This window comes from Mauremys reevesii, linkage group 6 (genome assembly GCF_016161935.1).
Source record: "Mauremys reevesii isolate NIE-2019 linkage group 6, ASM1616193v1, whole genome shotgun sequence".
NCBI lineage: Eukaryota > Metazoa > Chordata > Testudines > Geoemydidae > Mauremys > Mauremys reevesii.
This window is the reverse complement of record NC_052628.1, coordinates 47,593,729-47,620,843: the sequence shown is the minus strand read 5'-3', so window position 1 is coordinate 47,620,843 and position 27,115 is coordinate 47,593,729. Positions and strand designations below refer to the sequence as shown.

Below are 27,115 nucleotides of genomic sequence, written 5' to 3'. Positions count from 1 at the left end.
CCCTCTGGCACCAACACTTCTGGAGAGAGAATCCAGTCGGTCCCCGAGCTCCCGACGCTCGGTGCCCTGAAGCACGACTCCTCTGTGGTCTTTGTTTTCAGAGACCTTGGAGTCAGAGTCAGATACCTACCGTTCCGATAAGAGCAGGAGCAGGAGGTCCAGGTTGCAGAGGGACAAATGGGTTTACCCGGTGTCCTGGCTACCGCAATGGCAGAACCCCTCTCAGTAGCCCTTCTGGACTCCCTGGGCCTTTCACCAGAGCCAGGGAACAAGCCAAGGGTCCCGTTCAGCAGCGACTTCTGTGGCTTCGGCCACCTTTATCCCACTGGCTGAGCGACCAGCCACTGAACCACTGCCACCGACGTTGACACCATCGGCTGCAGCACCGTCGCCGGCTTCGGCACCAACCATGGCTTCGGCGCCAACATCAGCACCGGCCTCAACAGCGGCTCCATTGCCACCAGCAGTACCAACAGCGACTCCGGCACTAATGGCACCACCAGGGGTGCTGCCGATGCTGACACCGGCACCAAGTTCGGTGCTAACAGCCCCATGACCAAGCACGGCACCGTCCGTGTCTGTTCCTGCACAGGATCCCCGAGAGTCACGGGATCCATTGGGTGCCGATGGCAGGGAGCAGCTGTCGTTATTTGGGGCTTCCTCCTCATTATTGCTGGATGATGCACTGGCTGGTACCGCCATAGTCCCGGTGCCTGAGGACAATCGGGTGTTGCAAAACTTGGTACACCATGTGGCCCAGGGTTTGGACATCAAGGCAGAGGAGGTAGTAGAGGACTCTGATCCCATGGTGGATATCCTCGCACCCTCTGGACCTTCCTATATTGCCCTACTGCTCATAAAAACTATCGCAAGCACCAACAAAATCCCGTTGCAGACCCCAGCCTCATTGTCACCCACTGTCAAGCATAATGAACGGTGATATTTTGTGTCCTGTAAGGGTTATAAACATCTTTATTCCCACCCGCTGTTGTGGATACTGCTAACCAGCGCGAGCAGCAAGGTTTTCAAAGCCGCTCCCCTAAAAACAGGGAGGCTAAAAACTCGACCTTTTCGGAGGAAGGTCTATTCCATGGGTGGATTGCAGCTCCATATTTCCAACCAACAGGCCATTGTCAGTCGGTACTCTTTTAATACCTCTATTGCAATGGCAAAATTGCAGAGTTGCTTCCTCTAGACTCCCATGCCAAGTTTTCGGCCTTGGTTGAGGAGGGCAAGCTGATCTCCCGAGCTTCCCTCCATGACGAGAGTCATGTCTACAGGGATGGTCATGAGAAGGGGCTCCTGGATTCAGGTCTCAGGTCTCCTGTATGAGACTCAGCAGACCATACAGGACCTCCCCTTTGAGGGTATGACTCTGTTTTCAGAGAAGACCGATAAAAGGCTATGCCGCCTAAAAGACGCTAAAGCCACCCTCAAATCCTTGGGCCTACACACTCCTGCCAAGCAGCGGAAACCTTTCAGGCCTCAACCTTCTCCACAGTTCTACCAACAGGATGGCTCCCGGAGGAGGAATAGGAATGGCAGAAAAAGGCTGCACCCATCCCTAGGCCAAGGCTGTGGCCAACCCAAACCACCTTCTGGCCCCAAACTGGCCTTTTAAAGGTGTAGTCGAGGATAGTACACCAGAACAAAAACTGGATCTACCTTTTCCTCCCAACTGTCCCCTTTCTACTGTGCATGGTCCTGTATCACTTTGGACCTCTGGGTGCTCCGCACTGTAGAGAGGGGATACTCCATCGAATTCTGTGCCCTCCTGCCCTTCCACTCCCTTTACCTGTCCCTCTTCAGGGACCTTCTGATGAGCAACTCCTTATACAGGAGGTGCACTCACTCCTTTCGCTAGGAGCAGTGGAAGAGGTTCCTCAGGAGCAGAAGTTTCTATTCTCTGTATTTCCTAATACCAAAAGCCAAGGACTGGCTCAGGCCCATACTAGACTTGCAAGAACTCAACAAATTTGTAAAGAAGCTCAAGTTCTGCATGGTCTCTTTGGCCGCCATCATCCCTTCATTGGATCCAGGATCCATGCCGCCCTCAACTTGAAGGACGTGGACTTTCACATAGCAGAAACTCTGTCCCACAGAAAATACCTCAGGTTTGTGGTAAACAGCACCCACTACCAGTTCACAGTCCTCCTGTTCAGCCTGTCATTGGCGCCTCGTGTTTTTACCAAGTGCATGGCAGTCGTGGCTGTGTTCCTGCGCAGATGGCAGGTACAGGTGTTCCCGTACCTCGACGACTGACTCATCAAGGGCCACTCCAGGTCTCGAGTGGAGGCACAAGTCGACTTCATAAGGCCGACGTTTGATGAACTGGACCTTCTTTTGAATGAGGGAAAATCAACGCTGTCCCTGGTTCAGAGGATAGAGGTTTATAGGGGCAGTACTTGACGCGACTCAAGCCAGGGCATACCCCCTGGAAGCAAGGTTTCAGTCCCTTGGTGACATCATACGAGGTCTCAGGCAGTTCCTGACCACCACAGCAAGGAATTGCCTGAAAATCCTGGGACATTTGGTGGGTTGTACCTATGTACTATGGCATGCCAGACTCAGACTTCGACCTCTTCAATTGTGGCTAGCATTAGTGTATCAGCCAGTCCGGGACAGCTTGGACAGGATCATAATCCTGCCTTGCACGGTACTCAACTCCCTCCTGTGGTGGTTCGGCCCACAGATAATATGTGCAGGGGTCCCCTTCACCAGCCCTCAGCCGTCCCTCTCGCTAGTGATGGATGTGTCAGCCTTGGGCTGGGCAGCACATTTGGGAGACCTCAGGATACAAGGTCTCTGGTCTTAGGCAGAACTTGCTCTCCACATCAGTGTCAGAGAGCTGAGAGTGGTATGCCTTGTGTGCCAGACTTTCCAAGACCACTTGATAGGGAGATGTGTATCAGTTATGACAGACAACACCATGGCAATGTCCTATATCAACAAATGTGGGTGCATGTTCCTCTCCCCTGTGCCAGGAAGCCCTCATGTTGTGGGACTTCTTTGTAGAGCACTGAATACATCTGCAAGCATTGTACCTCCCTGGAGTACAGAACGAGTTGGCGGATTATCTCAGCAGGTCGTTCCATGGCCACAAGTGGTCCCTTCACCGGGACGCGGCGACCTCAATCCTCCATCAGTCTTCCCAAGATAGACCTGTTCGCCATGCAACGCAACAGGAAATGCCAGCGGTTTTGCTCCTTCCTGAATCACAGGCCGGGCTCCATCATGGACGTGTTCCTCCTCGCATGGGGAGGCCATCTCCTAGATGTGTTTCCACCTATCACTCTCGTTGACGAAGTGCTCCTCAAGATATGGCGGGGACAAGCTTCAGTGACATTGGTAGCTCCAGCCTGGCCCTGCCAGCACTGGTACACATCACTCCTGGAAATGTCCGTGAAAGCGCCAGTCGCCATGCCGCTCTTCCCAGACTTACTAACTCAGGATCACAGCTGTCTCTAACACCCGAACCTCAAGTTGCTGCATCTCATGGCGTGGAAGCTCCATGGCTGAACCCAATGGAACTTTCTTGCTCAGATAAGGTTAGACAAGTCCTCCTTGGCAGTAGGAAACCCTCCATGAGAGCCACCTACATTGCCAAGTGGAAGAGATTTTCAATCTGGTCGGTGCAGCACCGGTTGTCCCCGACGCTCACCTCTGTGCCATTTCTATTAGACTATCTTGTCCATGTCGTCAATAAGGATTCACTTGGCCACCCTCTCTGCCTTCCACCCAGGCGCAGAGGGCCACTTGGTCTTTGCTAACCCTATGGTCAGCCACTTCCTTAAAGGTCTCGGCAGGCTACACCCGCATGTCCGACAGCCTGTCCCAGCTTGGGACCTCAAGCTGGTTCTTTGCAGACTCATGGGACCACCCTTTGAAACTTTGGCAATGTGCTCCCTGCTCTATCTCTCGTACAAGGTAGTGTTTCTGGTAGCGATAACCTCAGCCAGGAGGGTGTCTGAGCTCAAGGCACTGACATCAGAGCCCCCTGACACGGGTTCTATAAAGACAAGATTCAGCTCAGGCCTCACCCGGCGTTTCTCCCAAAGGTTTTCTCCCAGTTTCACATCAACCAGGACATCTTCCTCCCAGTGTTCTAACCTAAAGCACACTCCAGCAGCAGGGAGCAGAGGCTTCACTCATTAGATGTCCGCAGAGCGCTAACCTTCTACATTGAGTGAACTAAGCCATTCTGAAAGACAGTCCAGTTATTTGTGGAAGTGGTGAACAGATTGAAAGGTCTTCCTGTCTCCTCTCAACTTATCTCATCATGGATCATGTCCCGCATCCGTGAGTGCTACAACCTGGTGAAGGTGCCCACTCCTCTGATCACTGCGCACTCCACCAGGGCTCAGGACTCTTCAACGGTGCTCCTGGCACAGGTTTCCACCCAGGAAATCTGCAGAGCAGCGCTGTGGTCCTCGATACACTATGCGATCACCCAGCAGGCCAGAGACAATACAGACTTTGGAAGAACAGTGCACCAGTCAGTGGACGGCTCCAACCCCACCTCCTGAACTCGGGCTTGTGAGTCACCTAATTGGAATGGACATGAACAAGCACTTGAAGAAAAAACTGTTACTCGCCTTCTCGTAACTGTTGTTCTTGTAGATGTATTGTTCATGTCCATTCCAATAAACACCCTCCTACCCCTCTCTCAGAGTAGCCAGAAAGAAGGAACTGAGGGGGTGGCGGGTCGGCAGGGCTCTAGATTGAGCGCCATGAAGGTGCGACTCCAGGGGGCACCCAGGCTGACCCGACAGAGGCTGTTATGGGAAAAATCTTCTGGCTACCATGCACATGTGCATGCACACACCTGATTGAAATGGACAACACATCTCGAAGAACAACAGTTACTAGAAGGTGTGGAACTGTTTTTTCAGAGGAAGACAGCCCACTTCCATAATTTACCAATTCAGTAATTTAAATGTACACATTTAATGCCCATAGCCCTCATCCAATGATTGTAGTGGAAATTGTACTGAAAATGGTGTCGCTATGCAATAACTAAAGAAACTCTAGGAAGTCTCTAGGTACCATGTTTGACCTCAGATCCCCAGACTTTGTGGTGTTGTATTTTACTGGTAATACTTTATCATAGGCTATTCAAGATTTGTTTTTTATTTAACACTTGGTATTTTTTATTTTGCCATTTTTGAGATTATGGAATTGGTAGTATTATAAGAACTTGTATGACAGATTCATTCTATTGTTGTAAGCAGGGCAGTGTGGGTATCATATATTGGAATAAAGTTTTTGTTATTATATATCAACTGCAATAACATGCATATTATAGGTACATATCTGTTGTGCATTCTCTGTTTTATGTTGTTAGGTTATTAAATCATGGAAAAGGTCATACATCTTATACCTTCTAGGATTCTTTCCTTTATGGTCAACTGTAGCTTATTTTACACTAAATCAAAATGCCCAGTGATAAAAAGAACATTTTTTCAAGAGTCTATACCATCAAAATTGAAATAACTATATATACTTTCATGGTCTCAGAATGGGGCGGGGGGGGAAAGCAAATTTTAAGTATTCCTTTATAATACAATGAATAAATAAGCTCCATTTGTACTTCAGTTTATTGGTGATTGAAGTGTTATTGTTAAGGCAATTCATAATATTTTAAAATCGCTGTCAGATTTCCCCCATAATTTTAGTTATTTTCGTTCACTATTTTAACTAATTTTTTTTAGAAGTTTAGTACTGAAATTTTTCTTCCCTAATAATTCTTCATTCTTCAACATGCATTGGTTTTTATTGTTCACTTACTCATAAGTGTTGGGCTGCTCAAACTAGATTTTATTTTAAATATTGAAACACTTTGTATTTTAAATCCATGTAAGGAACTACATGGATGGTGCAAAAATATACAAGAAAAGACGAGTGCAAATATGATGTCTGCCACCTTTGTGGTTTCTTTACAATAGTAAAAAAAAAATTGAAACTGTATGTTAAGTTAAGCTCCTAAATATGGATTTGGGAGCCTTGTTTTAGGCATCTAATTTTTAAAATCATGGCCAAAGTATTTTAAAAACTTTCATTTTTATCAGTTTTTTGTGTGTATGTGTGCTGTATATTTTATATATATATGTATATATTAACATCTGTGCAGAAAATCTGGTGTAACCGATCACTATGCTTTGGATGACAATCATGCACTTCATCTAGCTAGGAAAGTTGTGAGGAGTTTAAATTACCAAAAGAAAGTAGATGTAAGTATATGTGTGATTTTTTTTTTTAACGTAATGCATTTTCTAAATTAAAATGTATAATTTTTCCTTTTTTTTGCTGTGTTATAGCTGTGCTGAGCCCAGGATATTAGTGAGACATGGTGGGCGAGGTAATGTCTTTTATTGGACCAACTTCTGTTGGTGAAAAAAGCTTTTGAATAACACAGAGCTGAAGAGGAGCTCTGTGTAGCTCAAAATAAGAGATTCTATCTTACCCACCCTGTTTATCTAGTTTTTCGTTATTATTTGTATAGTGCATTGGTATATCTGACATTAAATACATTTTTGACATTGAAAAAAGACACGATTCCTGTCCCAAAGAGTTATCTGTCTAAAGGGCTAATCTTGCAAGTATGTGCTCCTATATGCAGTCCCAGTGAAACTGATGGGACTATATGCAGGAGTAAACAGAGGTTTGGGGGTAACTGTAAATTAAGGTAGACCCAATTCCACAACATACTTAATTTTAAGCATATGAGGAATCAGTCCCATTGACTTCAGTGGGACCTCCTCATGCTTAAAGTCAGGTACATGCTGAAATACCTTCTTGAATCTGGGTTTTAGAACAAAGGAAGTGGAGAGGGAGGGGGTGCAGTCAAATCATTAATAATTCAGGTTCATCATGTGTCTTGTTGATTTTAAAATAATAGGTTAGGTTTGACGTAAAGGGTGGATGGCTTGTAGTGGAGGCAGAGGTGAAAGTAAGCCAGTACGCTCTGGTATGGCATACCGGCAAGAGCTGGTGCGCCGTACCAGGGCGGATAGGTTTCCCCTGGCGGCAATTTAAAGGGCCTGGGACCCCCAGCAGCGTCTGGAGACCTGGGCCCTTTAAATTGCTGACAGAGCCCTGCTGCCGGAGCCCTGGGGAAGCGGTGGTGGGACTCAGGTGATGATTTAAAGGGCCTGGGGCTCCTGCCGCAGCTACTGCCCCAGGCCCTTTAAATCATCCCCATAGCCCTGGGGAGGCGGTCGGGCTCCGGCGACTATTTAAAGGATCCGGGGCTGCGGCAGCCACTACTGCCCCAGCCCTTAAAATAGCTGCTGGAGCCCCGCCGCTGCCTCCCCAGGGCTCCGGTAGCAGGGCTCCGGGGACAATTTAAAGGGCCCAGGGCTGTAGCGGCAGCCGGAGTCCCGGGCCCTTTAAATCACCACTCGAGCCCCCGGCTGCCACTGCTACCCAGGGCTCCGGCAGTGCGGCTCGGGTGGCAATTTAAAGGGTCCAGGGCTCCCACTGCCGCTACCCTCTAGGGCCCTTTAAAACGCCACCCGAGTCCCGCTGCCGGAGCCCTGGGGTAGTGGTGGCAGGGCTCCGGGGTGATTTAAAGGGCATGGGGATCCTGGCTGCTGCTACTGCAGCGGAGCCCCGAGCCCTTTAAGGCTCCACCAGAGGCTGGGGTCCCGGGGTAGCGGTGGCAGCCGGGAACCCCCTCCAGTGATGATTTAAAGTGCCTGGGGCTCTGCTGCGGTAGCGGCAGCTGGAGCCCCGGGCCCTTAAATCATCCCTGGGGCTCCCAACCACCTCTGCAGCTGGTAGCTCTGGGGTGATTTAAAGGGCCAGGAGCTCCCAGCTACCGCTGCCCCAGCCCCAGGCCCTTTAAATCCTGATTTAAAGCACCCAGGGATTTAAAGGACCCGCCTCTTCTGGTAGAGGCCATGCCTCTTTCGGTTGAGCGCCCCCCCCCAATTAAGGACTCTGGAGTACCGGTAAGTCCTCTAAGTTACTTTCACCCCGAGTGGAGGAATTGGCTTAAGTCAGAGGGTCAGATTGAGGAGCTAGAGTACACTGGCCGAAGGAGGAGAGGGTATATAAACATAAGTAATGGCCTGGAAAAAATATTTTTCTGTTTATAGTGTGCCAACCACCCTGGTATCTAGTTGGGGACAAGGGTACTGATATGCAAATGGGAGAAAGATGCAAAAGTTTTGGTAAAGTGGGAGGAATTGTCAGTGTAGAGCATGGGCAGAGGTGAGGTGTGCAGTAGTAGAAGTTAGGGACAGAAAGAAGGTGAGGACTGATGCTGTTCAGACCCTTCTGTGTAAGGGGCTTGAACTTGATGCAAAACAAGGCGGGAAGTGAGTAGAGTGATTTGAGCATGAGTGGTGAAAGGGTAGGTATGAACAGGGTAGTTGGTAAATTCACTAGGCTGTTTTGGTTTATTATGGTGTGAAATAATTTCTTTGTCATTTTAATAGCTTTATTAAATTGCTGCAGGTAACAGTAGAACCATCAGAAGAACCTTTATATCCTGCTGATGAATTATATGGAATAGTTGGGGATCAGCTTAAAAGAAACTTTGATGTCAAAGAGGTATAGATAAAAATGTAGCTGCAAAATACACACACAAAATACTTTTTGCACTCAATTTCCGTGCAGGAAGGCATGCTTCATTTATTCCTCAACATTTGTCTTCAGAATACAGCTATTGGGCTTGATGAATCTTCCATTATTATAGGATCTTCTAATGTTTTAAATGTTCTTGTTTTGGTAAACCCAGTAAAATGTCAATGCATTGTTAAAAATGTAACCCTTTTCTATTATTCTGTTGAAAAAAGCATCAACAAAGGTTAGAGTTTAATAGTATTTTAAAAAGGTTGCCAAGACTACAGTTAACTAATGCATTCGCAGAGTCTTCTATACCACTTGGCCACTGCTCAGATACAGTATTTCAGCTTTCTTTTTTTGCTAATTCTGTAGAGCTAAATTATAAAGGATTCTGTCCTGATTTAAGGATTCTGGAGGCCTCAAACATAACAGAAATAGTTCAGCTCTCCCAGCCACACAAACAGGTCTCACCCTGCAGAGCACTGCCCCACAATATGTAGCACTACTTTGCACATCTAATGATCACAACATGCTCTTAGAGGGCCCCAAGGCCTCAGTAACAGCTGCACAATCAGTTCACACACTGTTTATGGGTTGGGGAGGAGGACTGCATTCTCTCCAATTCCCCCTGCATAAGGTCCCATGTGCAAAGTCTATTTACTGAAACTGCCTGCAAGACCAGTATTTGGTCTGTAGTTAAGAGTCCTGGCTTGAAACCTCCTTTAAATACTTTGCCAGGAGACATGAAGTCTCACTTTCATTACAGGGACACTGAAGTACTTTAATACTCCAATTTCCTATTCTTTAAAGTTGACATTTCTTTTGTCATGTGTCTTGTTGGTTATGCTCATATGATTAGTCACAAAACCGAATCTTGGTAATTTAAAAACTGATCGTCCATTGTTGTATGACAGGTCCCAAACATAAGCAAAGCTTCATATGCATGTACCTCTAAAGAGATTGGCAAATGAATGTATGTAGCTTTTTCTATCTTTGAAATGTATAGTGAGTGTATCCATTTGTGGTTAATATGCCTGGAAAAAACAGTTTTTCTATCTGACGTGGGCGTAAACAGAAGAACTTAATTAAAATTCAGTTTTGAAGGTTTGTAAAGTTTGGGACCTGATGTTCTCAAGCTTTAAATCTCCTTTAAAATAGACCCTCTTTTCATGAAAATAGAGGTAAAGCATAACTTATAAGGCAAAAGGGTTCTTTTCCCCCCAGTCTAACTTTTGCCTGCCATCAAAATGAAATGGTTATTTCAAAATCCCTTGAATAAATGATGACAAGTTAAATTTCAAAGTGCACTCTGTCTTTCTAAGCAAATTTTAGTGCAAACTAAAATAAGGAGGGGAGCCTAATTTTCCTCTTTTTCTCCCCCCCTTAAGGTCATTGCTAGAATTGTAGATGGAAGTAAATTTGATGAATTCAAAGCCTTATACGGGGATACCTTAATCACAGGTATTTAAAACATTTTTTTTAAATTATTCTGTAAATATTTCTCCCAGTTTTACAGGTGGCATCATTTTGTTTGGCTCACCCATTGTGCTGAGCTTTAAAATTATTTAATAATAAAAACATTTATTTCCTCAAGAGACACATCATTGCATCAAGAAAACAGTATTAGCTCTGCATTTTTATAGTGAAATCAAAGAACCTGAAAATTTGTAACTTTTTGTTTTTCTTTTTTCCCTGTTCAGGATTTGCTAGACTATTTGGTTACCCAGTAGGAATTATTGGAAACAATGGAGTTCTCTTCTCCGAGTCAGCAAAGAAGGCAAGTTTAATGTGTTGTTGAGCCTCTTTTCAAATTTAAATTGAACATTGTTACTGAGAACTCAACTATTGAACCAGAATTTCCAAGAGGAAAAATGGCCTTTTTTTGTAATAATGGATGGACTGGTCTGTGTGGGTATCTGATGTGAACATGAAATGACCAAAATTCCTTGATAGACTTTGAAAGTAATTGACTTTATTTTATAAAAGATGGTGTTACCATAACTGTTTCAGATAAGAGGCAGACATGGTAACAGGAAAGTATAGTTACAAGAAGAGCAATCAAAGCTGTATGGATATGACACAGTTGAAGTAATAAATTCTAAAACCTCCAGCTGTTACAGGAAAGTCAATACAAATGCTTTAAAAAGTAATTGTTAGATGAAATTCTAAACTTTAAAATTGAAATGTTACAGTAAATCATAATTTTTCTAGTGATTGGTAAGAATTTGGTCCCAGTGAAAATTTCTAGTGTACTCTTATTTCTCATTCTGATATCCAATTTGTTGGCTTACAATAGGTTTGCTTTTCATACTTCTCCTTGGTAACTCCTGAAATAAACTAACTAATAAAATAAAGATATAATATACATCAGGGATCGGCAACCTTTGGCACGCAGCCTGCCAGGGTAAGCACCCTGGTCGGTCGGGCCAGTTTGTTTACCTGCCGCGTCTGGAGGTTCGGCCGATCGCGGCTCCCACTGGCTGCGGTTCGCCACTCCAGGCCGATGGGGATGGTGGGAAGCAGTGGCCAGCACATCCCTCGCCCTGCGCCGCTTCCTGTAGCCCCCATTGGCCTGGGACAGCGAACCACGGCCAGTGGGAGCTGTGATCCGCCGAACCTGTGGATGTGGCAGGTAAACAAACCAGCCCAGCCCGCCAGGGTGCTTACCCTGGTGGGCCACATGTGAAAAGTTGCCAATCCCTGATATACATCCTTATATCTTCTTTACAACCTCGGTACAGTGTATTTTGCTCCTTTTTAAAAAAACAAAAGTGTTACTCCAGTACAATGATCTGAATATGTCAGTGCTTTTTACACAAGGATCAGGGAACAGAGAGGCTCTTTAGGTGAGAAGATGGCTACTGGCCAAGTTCTGTCTGTCTTAAATATGGGATTCTGGATTCTTTAAAGAAACCAGTAACAAGGCCAAACTGAATTTCTATTTTGCGGGGAAGAAGGGCAATAGTTATCCTATATCCTGGTCTCTTTTGGTGAAATCCTCACAGAACTGGTGAGGAAGTTAGTGCAAGAAGACTGGGGGAAAGAGAGAGCTTTTGGGAGAAAGTTGAAGAAGGGAAAAGATTTTGCTTGGCTCATAGGTGGCATGAAACAAGGCACAAAGTTGAGCTGCGTGTAACGGAGAATACTTTGAACTTTAAGGATTGCAATAAATAAGATCATTTTCTGGTGACATTTGTTTTCTGCAGCTCTCTGCAGCTTGTAAAGACCTCATTGCCCTTTTATACCTTCAGTATTCTCTGGTGATTAGTATTGCAAAAGCTTTCCTGTCAACAAGAAAGCAAGGGAGTATTTTTTCTCTCTTTCTTCTTCTTATTTATGCCATCGTATCTGGCACTATAAGAGTAGTTTATCAACCTCCAACCTCCAGATAGAGTACATGTTCAGAACAATGGAATGATAGTGTTCAGAGTCCTCCCATGAAACTTGGTGGTAACTCTCAGCCACTTCTGTCATCAGACTTGTCCAACTCATATTCTCCTGTTAAATGGCAGAAAACTTAATTAACACAGAGTTATGGTTGCCTAGTAACCGGTGACCTTCCAGAACATCAAATTCAGCACAAATCAGACTTCTGAAAACCAGGAAAATAAAGAGTTCAGGTAAATGTCCATGCAACCTCTATTCTGCCCTCTGGAGCTGGCAATAACTACTGAGAATTATCTGCATTCACTCCGGCTGCATTAATTATGTGGGGTGTAGTGTACTGAATGGTGAAGGAGTGAAGTGGAGCAATCATAATGATATGAGCAAGGTCCTGAGCAGGGTCGGCTCCAGCTTTTTTGCTGCCCCAATCAGTGAAGGGAAAAAAAACAAACCCGATTGAGCTGCCGCCGAAGTGCTGCCAAAGAGGAAGAGACAGAGTGAAGAACCTGCCCGCTGAAGACTAAAGCAGAGCACTTGAGCTGCCGCCGAAGTGCCACCGAAGACTAAAGTGGAGCACCTAAGCTGCCACCGAAGTGCTGCCAAAGACCTGGACGTGCCGCCCCAATAACCAACGGAGTGCTGCCCCTTTCTGTTAGCTGCTCCCGGCTCCTGCTTCCTTCACTGGTGCCTGGAGCCGGCCCTGGTCCTGAGAAAATACCAGTTTTCAAAAAATCCACAGCAGCGTCATGAGTAAATGTTCAAGTTTCCTGGGCTATGTATGGCCACCGAGACACCCCACCCCAAGGCTAGTAAGGTCCCCAAGATCCCGGAACACACAATGGTCAGGGATCGGGCTCTCCCAGATCCCAGTGCACATACAGAAGGGAAGAATTCAGAGCTGACTGCCCCCCCCATTCATAAACCCACAACTTCCTGTGCTACCCCTTCCCTTTCACCTGAGTCCCCTAAACCCTCTTCCTTGCCCAACCACCCATTCCCACTTATCCCATCTCCATAGTACCCCCATTCCTTGCTGCAGACTTAAAACTTTTTTGAAGCCCTAATCACCTCTCCCCCCAACCTCGTGAACATTCACATGTGTATTTTGTTTTCTTTTAAAAATAGTTGCAGCATCTTCTGAATATTCTGCTGTATTCAGATTACATTTTTATACCCTCCCCCCCAAACAAAAATACCAACAACCCCCCTCCACACACACACACACCTGGACAGAGGCAGCTTTTTCACAATTGTTCATAGTTTATGCTCAGATTTCTGCCCAGGGTGCGTTTCAAACTTCAGAGTTGCTAGAATCTGTGAACTTAATGAAATACTATTTTTTTCCCCTTGTGACTGTATTTTGGGAACACCTTGCTCAATGACTCCACATGTGGATTGCTATTCCTACAGTACCATGAGACAATCTGTGCAAGCACATGTATTTTAGAGCATTAAGAAGAGTAATCCTTTTAACAAGAAGGACTTCCCAACCATAGTGAGGGTCGCGTTGGTGCTCCATTATAATATTGTACGAAATTAGGAGGAGACTATAAGAGAGAGCCTCTATGCATCCATCAGCAGCATAGCAGCTTCAGAGGTGTTCAGTGGCCCATCTGTCTCAATGAGATGTTCTCAGATGAAAGAGAATACCTAACGGAGATTAGTACAGCCTGAAACAATAGCTCTGAGACGTGAACTGCTCCTTTCATGTCAATGAGTGCTCCCCTCCACCAAGTGCTGGAGAGTTTCTGATACCCATTCTTCGCTCCTCACTCCTCAGCCAGTCTCAGCAGTGTGTTCTTGGTGCATGACCCAAGCATGCCTGTTCTAAGCTCACCACTCAGAGGGCAGGGCTTCCCCAGATCCTGGCTCACCTCAGGGAGGTATAGGTAGAGGGGCTCACACCCCTAGAAAGGCAAGGGCCCTCCAGAACCATACTCACATGGGGAGGGGAGCAGGAAAGGGAAGTTAATCCCTTCCCCTGATCCTGGCGCACACATGGGGACAGAGAGCTGGGGACAGAGAGCTGGGCTCAGAGACCTTGTGGGGGGTGGGGGTAGGAGCGCTCAGATCCCAGCTCACAAAGCAAGGTAGGGAGAGGGACTTTCCCCAGAATAAAAATTCCCCTTTGACAGAGGCTGATTGGAGCAATATGCCTGGGTTTTTTTTGTTTGTTTTCTTTTTAATTTCAGATTTCTGCCCTAGGTTGGATTTTTGCTCACAGTGACTAGAGTGTTGCTCAGAATTGGTAACCATAATGTGTCCTTGAAGCCATCCAGGTCCTGTGACATAGAGATAGTTTTATGGACAGTTAGCACTTCACTCTGTATATTCTCAGTGTAATCCATGGGGTGTATAAGCCTTAGGCCAGGTCTACACTACAGACCTATGTCAGTATAACTACACCGCTCAGGGGTGTGAAAAATCCACATCCTTGAGCAACCTACTTATACCCACCTAACCCCCTCTCCCCCATGTAGACAGCACTTTGTCAACTGGAGGGCTTCTCCCACTGACATAGCTACTGTCTTTCGGGGAGGTGGATTAATTAGGCTGATGAGAGTTCTTTTGTTGGTGCAGTAGAGTCTTCACAAAAGCCCCACAGTGGTGCAGCTGTAGTGCTGTATGTGAAGACATGCCCTTAAAGTGCCTAACTGGAGAAGCAAACTCTGTTTAAAAAAATGTTTTAATTTGATTTCCCCCAAAGGGAAGGTGAGTGCCATGCACTCTGTTGAGGTAACCCTCAAGCATCTGAGATCCTGATGTGATGATCTGAGCCCTGGTTTGGTCTCTGTATGTGAGCAAAAAATGTTACCTGAACATGTCAACTTTAAGAAAAGCTGGGGGTTTTTTTCCTCTAGGGGCAGTATCTTGGGAACCCCTTGTTCAAATGGCCCCAGATTTGGATCACCGTCTGTACCCTGCTTCCCCATGAGGCACACCAAATTTCAAGGCAATCTGATTAACTATACAGATTAGAGCATTTAGAACAATCAAACTGTTGCTCTGCTCTATTTTTTTTTAAAGAAATGAGACCCTTACCTAATTTTTAGCTTAGTCTGTACAACATATGATTTATCTTCTGTAATGGCCATAACCTGGTAATGTAATGAAGAAAGCACACGCTATTTTTAACAGTTCCAAAACTATACAGACCTATTTAAAATGGCAGACCTTGCCTACTGTGGCTTTTCTCCATAGTCTTTTTAGTGTTTCTATGTGTATTATCAGTTTTCCCCTCTTTGCTAGCAACTAGGGGTTATTTGAGTATTGTGAAAAGGTCAGAGTTTTTTCAGTTGCTATGGTGCACCTCTTGGGTTTATAGTCTGAAAGATTGGTCATTTAATTTAAGCTCTATTAGCAGAGAATAAATAAGGTTTTTAAATGAAGGGAAAATATGTAATATTGACTGAAAAGCCAAGTCTTTCATTTGTGTCAAGTTTACGTTTTTCAGTATCAGTATGACCACCTGCTTTGTTATTTTTTACTGTTATCACAGAATAGATATTGTGTTACAGAATTAAGGTTTTCCCCTCACCCCCCAAAAATGTGGCAAAGCCATTTCAGCTTGTTGGTTATTTTTCTATGGTTTACCTAAGAATGTAAAACATGCTCTTTTTATCTTCACCTGTGATAAAACTAACTATATGTAATAGGCTGAAAGTATGAAGCCTAAAATATCCTTGGCAATGACTCACAGGCATAAATAATCTTGTGGACTATCTCACTACTCTGATGCTTTGTAAATACTCTGCATTTTTGCCTTGCCTCACTGATCTTGGCCATGCTCAATGAGCTAGTGGGTTCTTTGTCTTCCTGACCTCCTCTCCAAGTCAGTCAGCATTTCAGTCAGCATTCAGGTTCAGTCAATTGCATGGGATTCCTCCAAACTTAATACAATAAAATGTTTTTGTACCTGAACCCTGCGTCACCCACCCCGCAACAACCAGGCCTTTGGAAGTGCTAGAGTGGGGCAGATGGGGATGGAAAAATTCTCAAATGCTGCATGACTCGGGGTAGGTTTGCCAAAGATGGTTTAGGCACAGTTGTTTAATGTGCAAAACAAAACATCAATGGACAAAGCCAGTAAAATTAAGAAAAAGTTTTGTAGTTTCTCAAATTCTTGAGTGCAGCCTCAAACTGACTTTGCTGCTGAGGTTATCCTGGAGTCTTTCCTCAGGCTGCCCTGCCTCCCTGGAACTGCAAGGAGCAGTGACCTCAGGCTGTTAATGGCTTTCTATACAGCAGCATTGTTCTTGTTGCCTTAGGCTAAGTCTGCACTACAGCCCTTACAGCAGCACCCTTGTACTGCTGCAGTTGGGCCGCTGCAAGGTCTTCTGTGTAACCACTGTATGACACAGCGCTGTTCACACCAGCACATATGTCAGTCAGGGGTGTGTTTTTTTCACACTCCTGGCTGACAAAAATTTTACTGACAAAAGTGCTACTGTAGATATAGCCTTACTTTTGTTACCTGCTGTTTGCTGCATCTGTTCTTTAAATTAACCCCACCTCTAATGGCAGCAATTACCAGAGTGTAACTGATTGCAGAGGAATCTGCTGCCATTTCTTCATTAGGTAAAATAGCCCTTAGTTAGGAAATGAGGAGAGGGAGGAAGAGAGAGAATAAAAAGACAGAATTTCCTCTGTGCTCCATGGAAATGATGGAGAAATCGAATACTGCAGTAGTTTGGAAAAATAAGAAAGGTAAGGCACCGAGGATTTGGGTAGATTTCACTAGAAGGAATGTAAAAATGAGGTTTCACTCATAACTGTGGTTTTTATCTGTTTATTTTCCATTATACAGTATTAGTTGTTACTTTATCTTTGAACCTACACATTATTCACAGGCGCCTGTTTCCACTGAAGTCAGTGGAAGTTTTGCTATTGACTTTAGTGGGAAGAGGAGTAGGTCCTGCCCCCAGTGTGTCCCCTATGATAAAGGGGACAAATCAGGGCCTGCCCTTGTTCCCACTTGAAGCCTATAGCAAAATGTCCATTGGAAGTAGAGTGACAATAACATCAAACAGAGTGACTGTAGATATTGCAGCAAAGAATCCTGTGGCACCTTATAGACTAACAGACGTTTTGCAGCATGAGCTTTCGTGGGTGAATACCCACTTCGTCGGATGCAAGTAGATGCAATGTAGATATTGCTTCACTCGTTCATCTCTTAACAATTTACCTTTACTCTGTTTGCAGGGAACTCATTTTATTCAATTATGTTGCCAAAGAAATATTCCCATTGTGTTTTTGCAGAACATCACAGGTGAGTAAACCTGACTAATAGGCTTTGTTGTGGGTCATTCAGGTTCAGGCATTGAGGCAGCATCTATGGGTATGTCTACACTACGGGATTATACCGATTTTACAGAAACCGTTTTTTTAAAACAGATTGTATAAAGTCGAGTGCACGCGAACACACTAAGCACATTAATTCGGCGGTGTGCGTCCATGTACCGAGGTTAGCGTCGATTTCCGGAGCGTTGCACTGTGGGTAGCTATCCCATAGCTATCCCATAGTTCCTGCAGTCTCCCCCGCCCATTGGAATTCTGGGTTCAGATTCCAGTGCCTGATGGGGCAAAAAACATTGTCGCTGGTGCTTCTGGGTACAGCCTCAGCCCTCCCTCTGTGAAAGCAGCGGCAGACAACCGTTTTGCGCCTTTTTTCCTGGGTGAACTGTGCAGACGCCATAGCACAGCAAGCATGGACCCTGCTCAGCTCAAGACAGCAATCATGGACGTTTTAAAAACCTCACGCATTCTTGTGCAGCCAATGCTGAACCGGGACCTGCAAAGCCAGGAGAGGAGGCAGCGGCTACAGCAGCGCGGCGACAAGAGTGATGAGGACATGGACACAGAATTCTGTCAAACTGCGGGCCCCCGCGCTTTGGAGATCCTGCTGGTAATGGGGCAGGTTCTAGCCACTGAACGCCGATTTGGGGCCCGGGAAACAAGCACAGACTGGTGGGACCGCATAGTGTTGCAGGTGTGGGACAATTCCCAGTGGCTGCGAAACTTTTGCATGCATAAGGGCACTTTCATGGAACTTTGTGACTTGCTTTCCCCTGCCCTGAAGCGCCAGAATACAAAGATGAGAGCAGCCCTCACAGTTGAGAAGCGAGTGGCGATAGCCCTCTGGAAGCTTGCAATGCCAGACAGCTACTGGTCAGTCGGGAATCAATTTGGAGTGGGCAAATCTACTGTGGGGGCTGCTGTGATGCAAGTAGCCAAAGCAATCACTAAGCTGCTGCTACGAAAGGTAGTGACTCTGGGAAATGTGCAGGTCATAGTGAATGGCTTTGCTGCAATGGGATTCCCTAACTGTGGTGGGGCGATAGATGGAACCCATATCCCTATCTTTGCAGCGGAGCACCAGGGCACCCAGTACGTAAACCGCAAGGGGTACTTTTCAATGGTGCTGTAAGCACTGGTGGATCACAAGGGACGTTTCACCAACATCCACGTGGGATGGCCGGGAAGGGTTCATGACGCTCGCGTCTTCAGGAACACTACTCTGTTTAAACGGCTGCAGCAAGGGAATTACTTCCCAGACCAGAAAATAACAGTTGGAGATGTTGAAATGCCTGTAGTTATCCTGGGGGACCCAGCCTACCCCTTGATGCCATGGCTCATGAAGCCATACACAGGAAGCCTGGACAGTAGTCAGGAGCTGTTCAACTACAGGCTGAGCAAGTGCAGAATGGTGGTGGAATGTGCATTTGGCCGTTTAAAGGCGCTCTGGTGCACATTACTGACTCGCTCAGACCTCAGCCAAACCAATGTCCCCTTTGTTATTGCTGCTTGCAATGTTCTCCACAATCTCTGTGAGAGTAAGGGGGAGACCTTTATGGCGGGGTGGGAGGCTGAGGCAAATCACCTGGCCGCTGATTACGCACAGCCAGACACCAGGGCGATTAGAAGAGCACACCAGCGCATTAGAGAAGCTTTGAAAACCAGTTTCATCACTGGCCAGGGTACAGTCTGACTGTTGTGTATCTTTCTCCTTGATGAACCCCACCCCCTTGATTGACTCATTCCCTGTAAGCCACCCACCCTCCCTTCGATCACAGCTTGCTTTCTAAGGAAATAAAGTCACTCTCGTTTAAAAATCATGTATTCTTTATTACTTAATTATAAAATGAGGGAGAGAACTGACAGGGTAGCCCGGGTTGGATTTGGGAGGAGAATAGTAGGGAAGGAAAAGGCCACTAAAAAAATTTCATAATAATGAGAGCCTTTTGATTGGGCTGTCCACTGGGGTGGAGTGGGCGGGTGCACGGAGCCTACCCCCATGAGTTCTTACTCGTCTGGCGGGTGAGGAGGATGTGGAACATGGTGAGGGGGGAGAGTGGTTATACAGGGGCTGCAGCAGCACTCTGTGATCCTGCTGCCGTTCCTGAAGCTCCACCAGACACCGGAGCATGTCAGTTTGATCACGCAGCAGCTCCAGAGTTGCATCCCGCCACCGCTGATCTTCCTGCCGCCACCTCTCATCTCGAGCATCTCTCCTCTCATCTCGAGTGTCCCTCCTGTCCTCACGTTGGTCCCTCCTGTCCTCACGGTCACTGGCATCTTTCCTGTACTTTGCTACCACGTCCTTTCACTCATTCAGATGAGCTCTTTCACTGCGGGTCACTTCCATGATTTCAGAAAACATTTCTCCTTGCGTCTTTTTTTTCCACCGCCTTATGTGAGATAGCCTTCGGGACAGAGTAGGGAGGCTTGAAAAATTTGCAGCTGCATGAGGGAGGGAAAAAAGGGTGTGAAGTATTTAAAAAGATACATTTTAGAGAACAATGGTCATACTCTTTCACGGTGAACAACACTATTCACCTTACATAGCACATGTGTTTTCACTACAAGGTTGCATTTTGCATCTTAATATTGAGTGCCTGCGCCTTTGGTGTTACAGATCACAGATGCAGGTCCGGGCAGCAGAATTCGGCTTGCATGCGGCCATGGTAAGCCATTATCTTTCGTCTTCTGCAGCCTTCATCTATCCAGCGCCCTCCTTTCCCAAATAACAAACAAAGCCCGTTGAGTGCTGGTTCTTTCCTGTTAATGTGCAGCAGCAGAAACCACCCCGTGGCTGGTATTATGGAAGATCACTGCTAAACACCCCCCTTCCCACCACCCCCAACCGCATGGCTGGTAGCAGGAAAGATCCCTGCCAGCCAAATGCGGAAAAGCTCAGCGCCAATCGCGCCCCCCCCCTTCCCCCCGCTTGGCTACCTGCAGGGAAGGATTTCTTTTAAGCAACAGGCAAACAGCCCAGTAGGAATGGCCATCTCTGTCCCCTTACTTAAATTCCTGAATTTCAACCAGGTTACCGTGAACGATATCACTCTCCTAGGATAACACAGCGAGATAAAGAACGGATGTTTCTTGAATGCCAGCAATCACCGGGACCATACGCAGCTAGCCTTTGTCATGCAATGATACCAGATTACTTGCTACATGAATGGCGTGGTCAAGTGTCCTACCATGGAGGACGGAATATAGCAGCGCTGCCCAGAAACCTTCTGCAAAGGCTTTTGGAGTACCTCCAGGAGAGCTTCATGGAGATGTCCCTGGAGGATTTCCGCTCCATCCCCAGACATGTTAACAGACTTTTCCAGTAACTGTATTGGCCGCGAATGCATCCCAAGTCCTCAGGGCAAATTAATCATTAAAAAACGCTTACTTTTAAACCATGTCTTATATTTACAAGGTACACTCACCAGAGGTCCCTTCCATGGCTTCATTGTCTGGGATAGTTGCTTGGGAGGGTAATTCCTTCAGGGTGAGAAAAAGCTCCTGGCTGTTGGGGAGAACGGAGTGCTGTGTGCTCTCTACAAGCTCGTCCTCCTCTTCCTCCTCATCTTCCCCGTCCACAGAATCCTCAGCTATGGCTGCGTTACCACCCCCACCTCGGAATCCATGGACAGGGGTGGGGTAGTGGTGGCGGACCCCCCTAGAATTGCATGCAGCTCAGCGTAGAAGCGGCATGTTTTCGGCCCTGCCCCAGACTTCCCATTTGCTGCTTTGGTTTTCTGATAGGCTTGTCTGAGCTCCTTAACTTTCACACAGCACTGTACTGAGTCCCTGGTGTGGCCTCTCTGCATCATGGCCTTGGAAATTTTTCCAAATGTTTTTTCATTTCGTCTTTTGGAATGGAGTTCTGTTAGCATGGAATCCTCTCTCCATATAGCGATCAGATCCAGTACCTCCCGTGCAGTCCATGCTGGAGCTCTTTTTCAATTCTCAGGAGACTGCATTGTTACCTGTGCTGATGAGCTCTGCGTGGTCACCTGTGCTGGTGAGCTCTCCATGCTGGCCAAACAGGAAATGAAATTCAAAAGTTCGCGGGGCTTTTCCTGTCTACCTGGCTAGTGCATCTGAGTTCAGATGGCTTTCCAGAGCGGTCACAATGGTGCTCTGTGGGATAGCTCCCGGAGGCCAATACCGTCAAATTGCGGCCACACTAACCCTAATCCGACATGGCAGTACCGATTTGAGCACTACTCCCCTCGTCGGGGAGGAGTACAGATATCGGTTTTAAGAGCCCTTTATATCGATATAAAGGGCTTCGTTGTGTGGACGAGTGCAGCGTAAAATCGGTTTAACGCTGCTAAATTCGGTATAAACGCGGAGTGTAGACCAGGCCTTAGTGTATATTATCTGTATCTCTCAATTGTCAGAAACCAGCTTGTCTGAACATATATGCCCATTCCCATCAATGATTTATAATAATATGGTTTTGTTTGAGTGAGTGCTGCATAGCTAGTAGTTAGCAACTGAAAGATCTTGTTCATCTTAAAATGTATTAGGTTTCATGGTTGGTAGAGATTATGAAGCTGGAGGAATAGCAAAGGATGGAGCCAAGATGGTAACTGCTGTAGCCTGTGCCAGTGTACCTAAAATAACAGTAATTATTGGAGGATCCTATGGTGCTGGAAACTATGGTATGTGTGGAAGGGCATATAGGTAAGTATTACTCCTGATTATAATAGGAAGTAAAGGTTTCATATGACTTTCAAATCCCATTACCCAAAAATTAATTTTAACTCTGACAGAAACTGTGCTGCCTTTGTTTAGAAAGCATCTTGCACGCAGTGGGTGCGACCAGAAGTAAATAATAGCTGTAGGACCTTGTGGAGATTGTTAGGCTCATAACTTAACTATTCTTAAAATTTTGTGGTGGAGGAAATTCTCAGGAAGATAAATAGCTAACTTTTAAAAAACAAAACAAAACTATTTCTCCATTGCTAAAAAATGAAAAATGACTGCTGTTTTTTGTGCATCCCACAGCAAACATAGTGGGCTGGACAAGTAGTTCTTATTTGTGCGAAAGTCCTATTGGCTGCAGGGGGTCTGTTTGTATGAGTAATGTTTATAGGATCCACCCAAAAAAATTGTTAGTTTTTTAGTCTCTGTTCACACTATTCAAATAGTGTTTTTGATGGTATCAATGCCTCTGGTTCTGTTGAAGCTGCAGTTGTTACCTAAAGTAAAGAGTCATGGGGCAGGTTTATTTGTTCTGTCTTCTGTGCTTTTTTGTTTGTTTTCAGGGTGGGAGGATGGAAGAGAAATGTTTAAGAAATGGAGATACTAGAGCCTTTAAAATTGGAAACAGTGGAGCATATTTTTCTAACCCTATAACATGATGTTACAAACAATGGAGTATTGTTCTAGCTTAATTTACACTTTTAAAATAAACCCTCTCAATACAAATAACAGAATTATTTACCTCAACAGTGTATTTTTAATTCTCTGGTAAAAAGCTGATCTTTGTGTTTTGTTTTAAGTTTGTTTAATGTTGTATTCTTTCAGTCCAAGATTTCTTTATATGTGGCCAAACGCTCGCATCTCAGTGATGGGAGGAGAACAAGCTGCAACTGTCCTGGCCACAGTAGCTAAGGACCAAAAAGCAAGGGAGGGGAAACAGGTACTGTCACTCTCTTCTGCTCACCCCTGATAAGATCCAGGCAAATGCCAAATGAAAGTAGAGACTCTTGGCCTACCCCGGTATTATGGGTAGAATCATAGACTTTAAGGTCAGAAGGGGCCATTATGATCGTCTAGTCTGACCTCCTGCACAATGCAGTCCACAGAATCTCACCCACCCACTCCTGTATCAAACTCCTAACCTATGTCTGAGCTATTGAAGTCCTCAAATCGTGGTTTAAAGACTTCAAGATGCAGAGAATCCTCCAGCAAGTGACCCATGCCCCACGCTGCAGAGGAAGGCGAAAAGCCAATCCGCCTTGGAGGAAAATTCCTTCCTGACCCCAAATATGGTGATCAGCTAAACCCTGAGCATGTGGGAAAGACTCACCAGCCAGACACCCGGGAAATAATTCTCTGTAGTAACTCAGATCCCATTGGGCATATTTACTGCTAATAGTCAAAGATCAATTAATTGACAAAATTAGGCTATCCCATCATACCATCCCCTCTATAAACTTATCAAGCTTAGTCTTGAAGACAGATATGTCTTTTGCTCCCACTGCTCCCCTTGGAAGTTTGTTCCAGAATTTCACTCCTCTGATGGTTAGAAACCTTTGTCTAATTTCAAGACTAAACTTCCTGATTTCCAGTTTATATTAATTTGTTCTTGTATCCACATTGGTACCAAGTTTAAGTAATTCCTCTCCCTCCCTGGTATTTATCCCTCTGATATATTTATAGAGAGCAATCATATCTCCCCTCAGCCTTCTTTTGGTTAGGCTAAACAAGCCAAGCTCTTTGAGTCTCCTTTCATAAGACAGTTTTTCCATTCCTCGGATCATCTAGTAGCCCTTCTCTGTACCAGTTTGAATTCATCCTTCTTAAACATGGAAGACCAGAACTGCACACAGTATTCCAGATGAGGTCTCACCAGTGCTTTGTATAACGGTACTAACACCTCCTTATCTCTACTGGACATACCTCGCCTGATGCATCCCAAGACTGCATTAGCTGTTTTCACGGCCATATCACATTGGCAGCTCATAGTCATCCTGTGATAAATCAATACTCCAAGGTCCTTCTCCTCCTCTGTTACTTCCAAATGATGCATCCCCAGTTTATAACAAAAATTCTTGTTGTTAATCCCTAAATGCATGACCTTGTACTTTTCACTATTAAATTTCATCCTATTACTATTAGTCCAGTTTACCAGGGCATCCAGAACTTCCTGTATAATATCCCGGTCCTTCTCTGACTGGCAATACTGTCATCCACAAACTTTATTAGCACATTCCCACTTTTTGTACCAAGGTCAGTAATAAAAAGATTAAATAAGATTGGTCCCAAAACCAATCCCTGAGGAAATTCACTAGTAACCTCCCTCCAGCCTGACAGTTCACCTTTCAGTACGACCCATTGTAGTCTCCCCTTTAACCAGTTCCTTATTCACTTTTCAGTTTTCCTATTGATCCCCATCTTTTCCAATTTAGCTAATAATTCCCCATGTGGAACCGTATCAGATGCCTTACTGAAATTGAGGTAAATTAGATCCACCGCATTTCCTTTGTCTAAGAAATCAGTTACCTTCTCAAAGAAGGAGATCAGGTTGGTTTGGCACGGTCTACCTTTTGTACCATCATTCTCATCTAATCTTGCATTGTAGCTGGCTCACATTGTAATACCTTTCCTTTGAACTGGTAGAGTGCTATATCACAACATTTTGATTAAAGAACTAGAACAATATAAAATTCACATGGGGCCCATTAAATGGATTAAAAGCTGTCTAACTGATAGGTCTCAATATGTAATTGTAAATGGGAAATGGTCATCGAGTGGGTACGTTTCTAGTGGGGTCCCACAGGGATTGGTTCTTGGCCTACGCTATTAACATTTTTGTATATGACCTGGAAGAGAATATAAAATCATTATTGATAAAGTTTGCAGATGACATGAAGATTGGGGGTGTGGTAATTAATGATGAGGACAGGTCTCTGATTCAGAGTGATCTAGATTGCTTGATAAACTGGACTCAAGCAAACAACTTGCATTTTAACGTAGCTAAATGTAATTGTATGCACTTAGTAACAAAGTATGTAGGCCATAGCTACAGGATGGGGGACTCTATCCTGGGAAGTAGTGACTGAAAAAAATCTGAGGGTCATGGTGGATAATGAGCTAAACGTGAGCTCCCAGTGCAATGCTGTGGCCAAAAGGGCTAATGCAGTCCTGGAATGCATAAACGGGATTCTTGAGTAGGGATGGAGGAGTTATTTTATCTTTGCATGTAGCACTGCTGTAACCACTGCTGGAATACTATGTGTCCAGTTCTGGTGTCCAAAATTCAAGAAAGATGTTAAACTGGAGAAGGAACAGAGACGAGTCATAAGAATGATTAAAGGATTAGAAAACATGCGTATGGTGATATACTCAAAGAGCTCAGTCTATCTAGCTTTACAAAGAATGTTAAGGGGTAACTTGATCAGTTCATAAGTACCTACATAGGGAACAATGGGCTTTTCAATCTAGCAGACAAAAAGGTAGAATACGATCTAATGGCTGAAAATTGAAGCTATACAAATGCAGACTGGAAATAAGGTGTGCATTTTTAACAGTGAAGGTAATTAACTATTGGAACAATTTACCAAGAGTTGTGGTGGGTTCCCCATCACTGATAATTTTTAAATCAAGATAGGATGTTTTTCTAAAAGCTCTGCTCCAGGGATTATTTTGGGGAAGTTCTATGACGTTATTTATACAGGAAGTCAGCCAAGATTATCACAATGGGCTTGTCTGGCTTTGGAGTCTATGAATCTGACACTTAACAGTTTAAGGGTTCTGTAAATGCTGCTCAGTGGTTTGACTAGCAGCGGGTGTTCATGAAATGCTAGTGCTTGCATCTTCCATATAGCAAGTGACTTGCCCTGTTTCCACTGACTTAGGAGACAATTACTTGAAAAAAAATGTTTTTTCCAGGTTTTCTCTCTCTTTGGGCCCTAGGGCCAGATCCTCAGCCCTGCCTCATCTTAGCATTTGGAGATTCCCCCTCTGTGGGCGATTAGAGAAATATCTGAGAGCACAAAGTGTCTTTTTCCAATTATGTTTGCAGTGGCTGATTTCACCATTTTCATTTGAAATTTGTGGTATTTAAATAAGCCTGCAATTGTTTTGATTTAATAAATAGGCAAAGGAATTGAGAACATCACTTGTGACTGTTTTTATATGATATTTCTTATGGTTATGTCAGGGCATCTTGATCACTAACACGAAATGGGAGATACCTATAGTTGCCATGGAAACTGAATACATCCTTAGATGTGAAATGATCTGTTTGTGTATTACAGAATAGTTTGGAGTCAAATGTAGAAACTCAATATTAATAATGAAGCAGAAAATGGACATTGTAATTGGCTATGAACATTTTCCTTATTTATTAAACTGATATTTTGCATTAAAGTGTTTTTATTGTAATATTCATACTCAGAGTTTTTTTATTGTGAATAACGATCAGGATAATGAGACTTGTGGATTTTATCTCCCCATCTGCTTAGCATTCCAATTGCGTATAGCCTGAATCCTTGGGCTCTATATGGGTAGAGTGAAATTCACCCTTCCTCTCTCTTTGCCTCATTTTCCCCAATCTGTAGAATAGAGATAATACCATGAAGAGAAGTTGTGATACTGAATTAAAGTTAGCTTGTAAAATGTTTTCAGAACCTCAAATGAGACATGATATAAGTGTCATTTTATGTTTTTGTGGTTATAGTTAAGGAAAGCCAGAACTTTGTATTTATTAGTATTTGGCAGCAAATAAATGCTATAGTTGCCTTACAAAGCTGAAATTAAGAATATCAAGATGACAGTAAGAGATCAAAAACCATTCTCCCCTATAGTATATCAGTCAGCTAGGAAACCAGGACAGGCACCCCAGTTCAGCAAAGCATTTGAGCATGTGCTTGAGTTTCATTGGTGCAAATGATTACACGAGGCTCAGGCCAGCAGAGAATCTGGACCATTGACTTTAATGGGACTGCTGACGTGCTTAAAGATAACCAAATGCATAAATGCTTTGTTGGATCAGGATCTCAGTCATTTGGGAACATCTTGCCAAAGAAGTGCATCTTAAGGTCTTTCTAGAAGTGGCTAGGTTCATCCTTACCCTTAATTTCACAGGCAGTGAACTCCAGCAGTGTTGGGCTCAAAAGAAATAAAATATTGTGTATTGATAGAA

At 44.7% G+C, this 27,115-nt stretch overlaps 1 protein-coding gene across 4 annotated transcripts in view; it reads left to right on the top strand.

The window, feature by feature from the left end:
- MCCC2 (methylcrotonoyl-CoA carboxylase 2) overlaps positions 1 to 27,115 on the top strand; it is an 88,624-nt gene that overhangs the window by 46,074 nt on the left and 15,435 nt on the right. For 3 of the 4 annotated variants that reach the window (XM_039545319.1, XM_039545318.1, XM_039545320.1), the window contains exons 9-15: positions 6,131 to 6,230; positions 8,461 to 8,556; positions 9,960 to 10,032; positions 10,272 to 10,348; positions 17,158 to 17,224; positions 21,768 to 21,924; positions 22,771 to 22,885. In XM_039545319.1, the coding sequence (XP_039401253.1) occupies positions 6,131 to 6,230; positions 8,461 to 8,556; positions 9,960 to 10,032; positions 10,272 to 10,348; positions 17,158 to 17,224; positions 21,768 to 21,924; positions 22,771 to 22,885 (685 nt within the window). The remainder of the gene's footprint in view (positions 1 to 6,130; positions 6,231 to 8,460; positions 8,557 to 9,959; positions 10,033 to 10,271; positions 10,349 to 17,157; positions 17,225 to 21,767; positions 21,925 to 22,770; positions 22,886 to 27,115) is intronic. The other variant, XM_039545321.1, reaches the window with a different exon arrangement.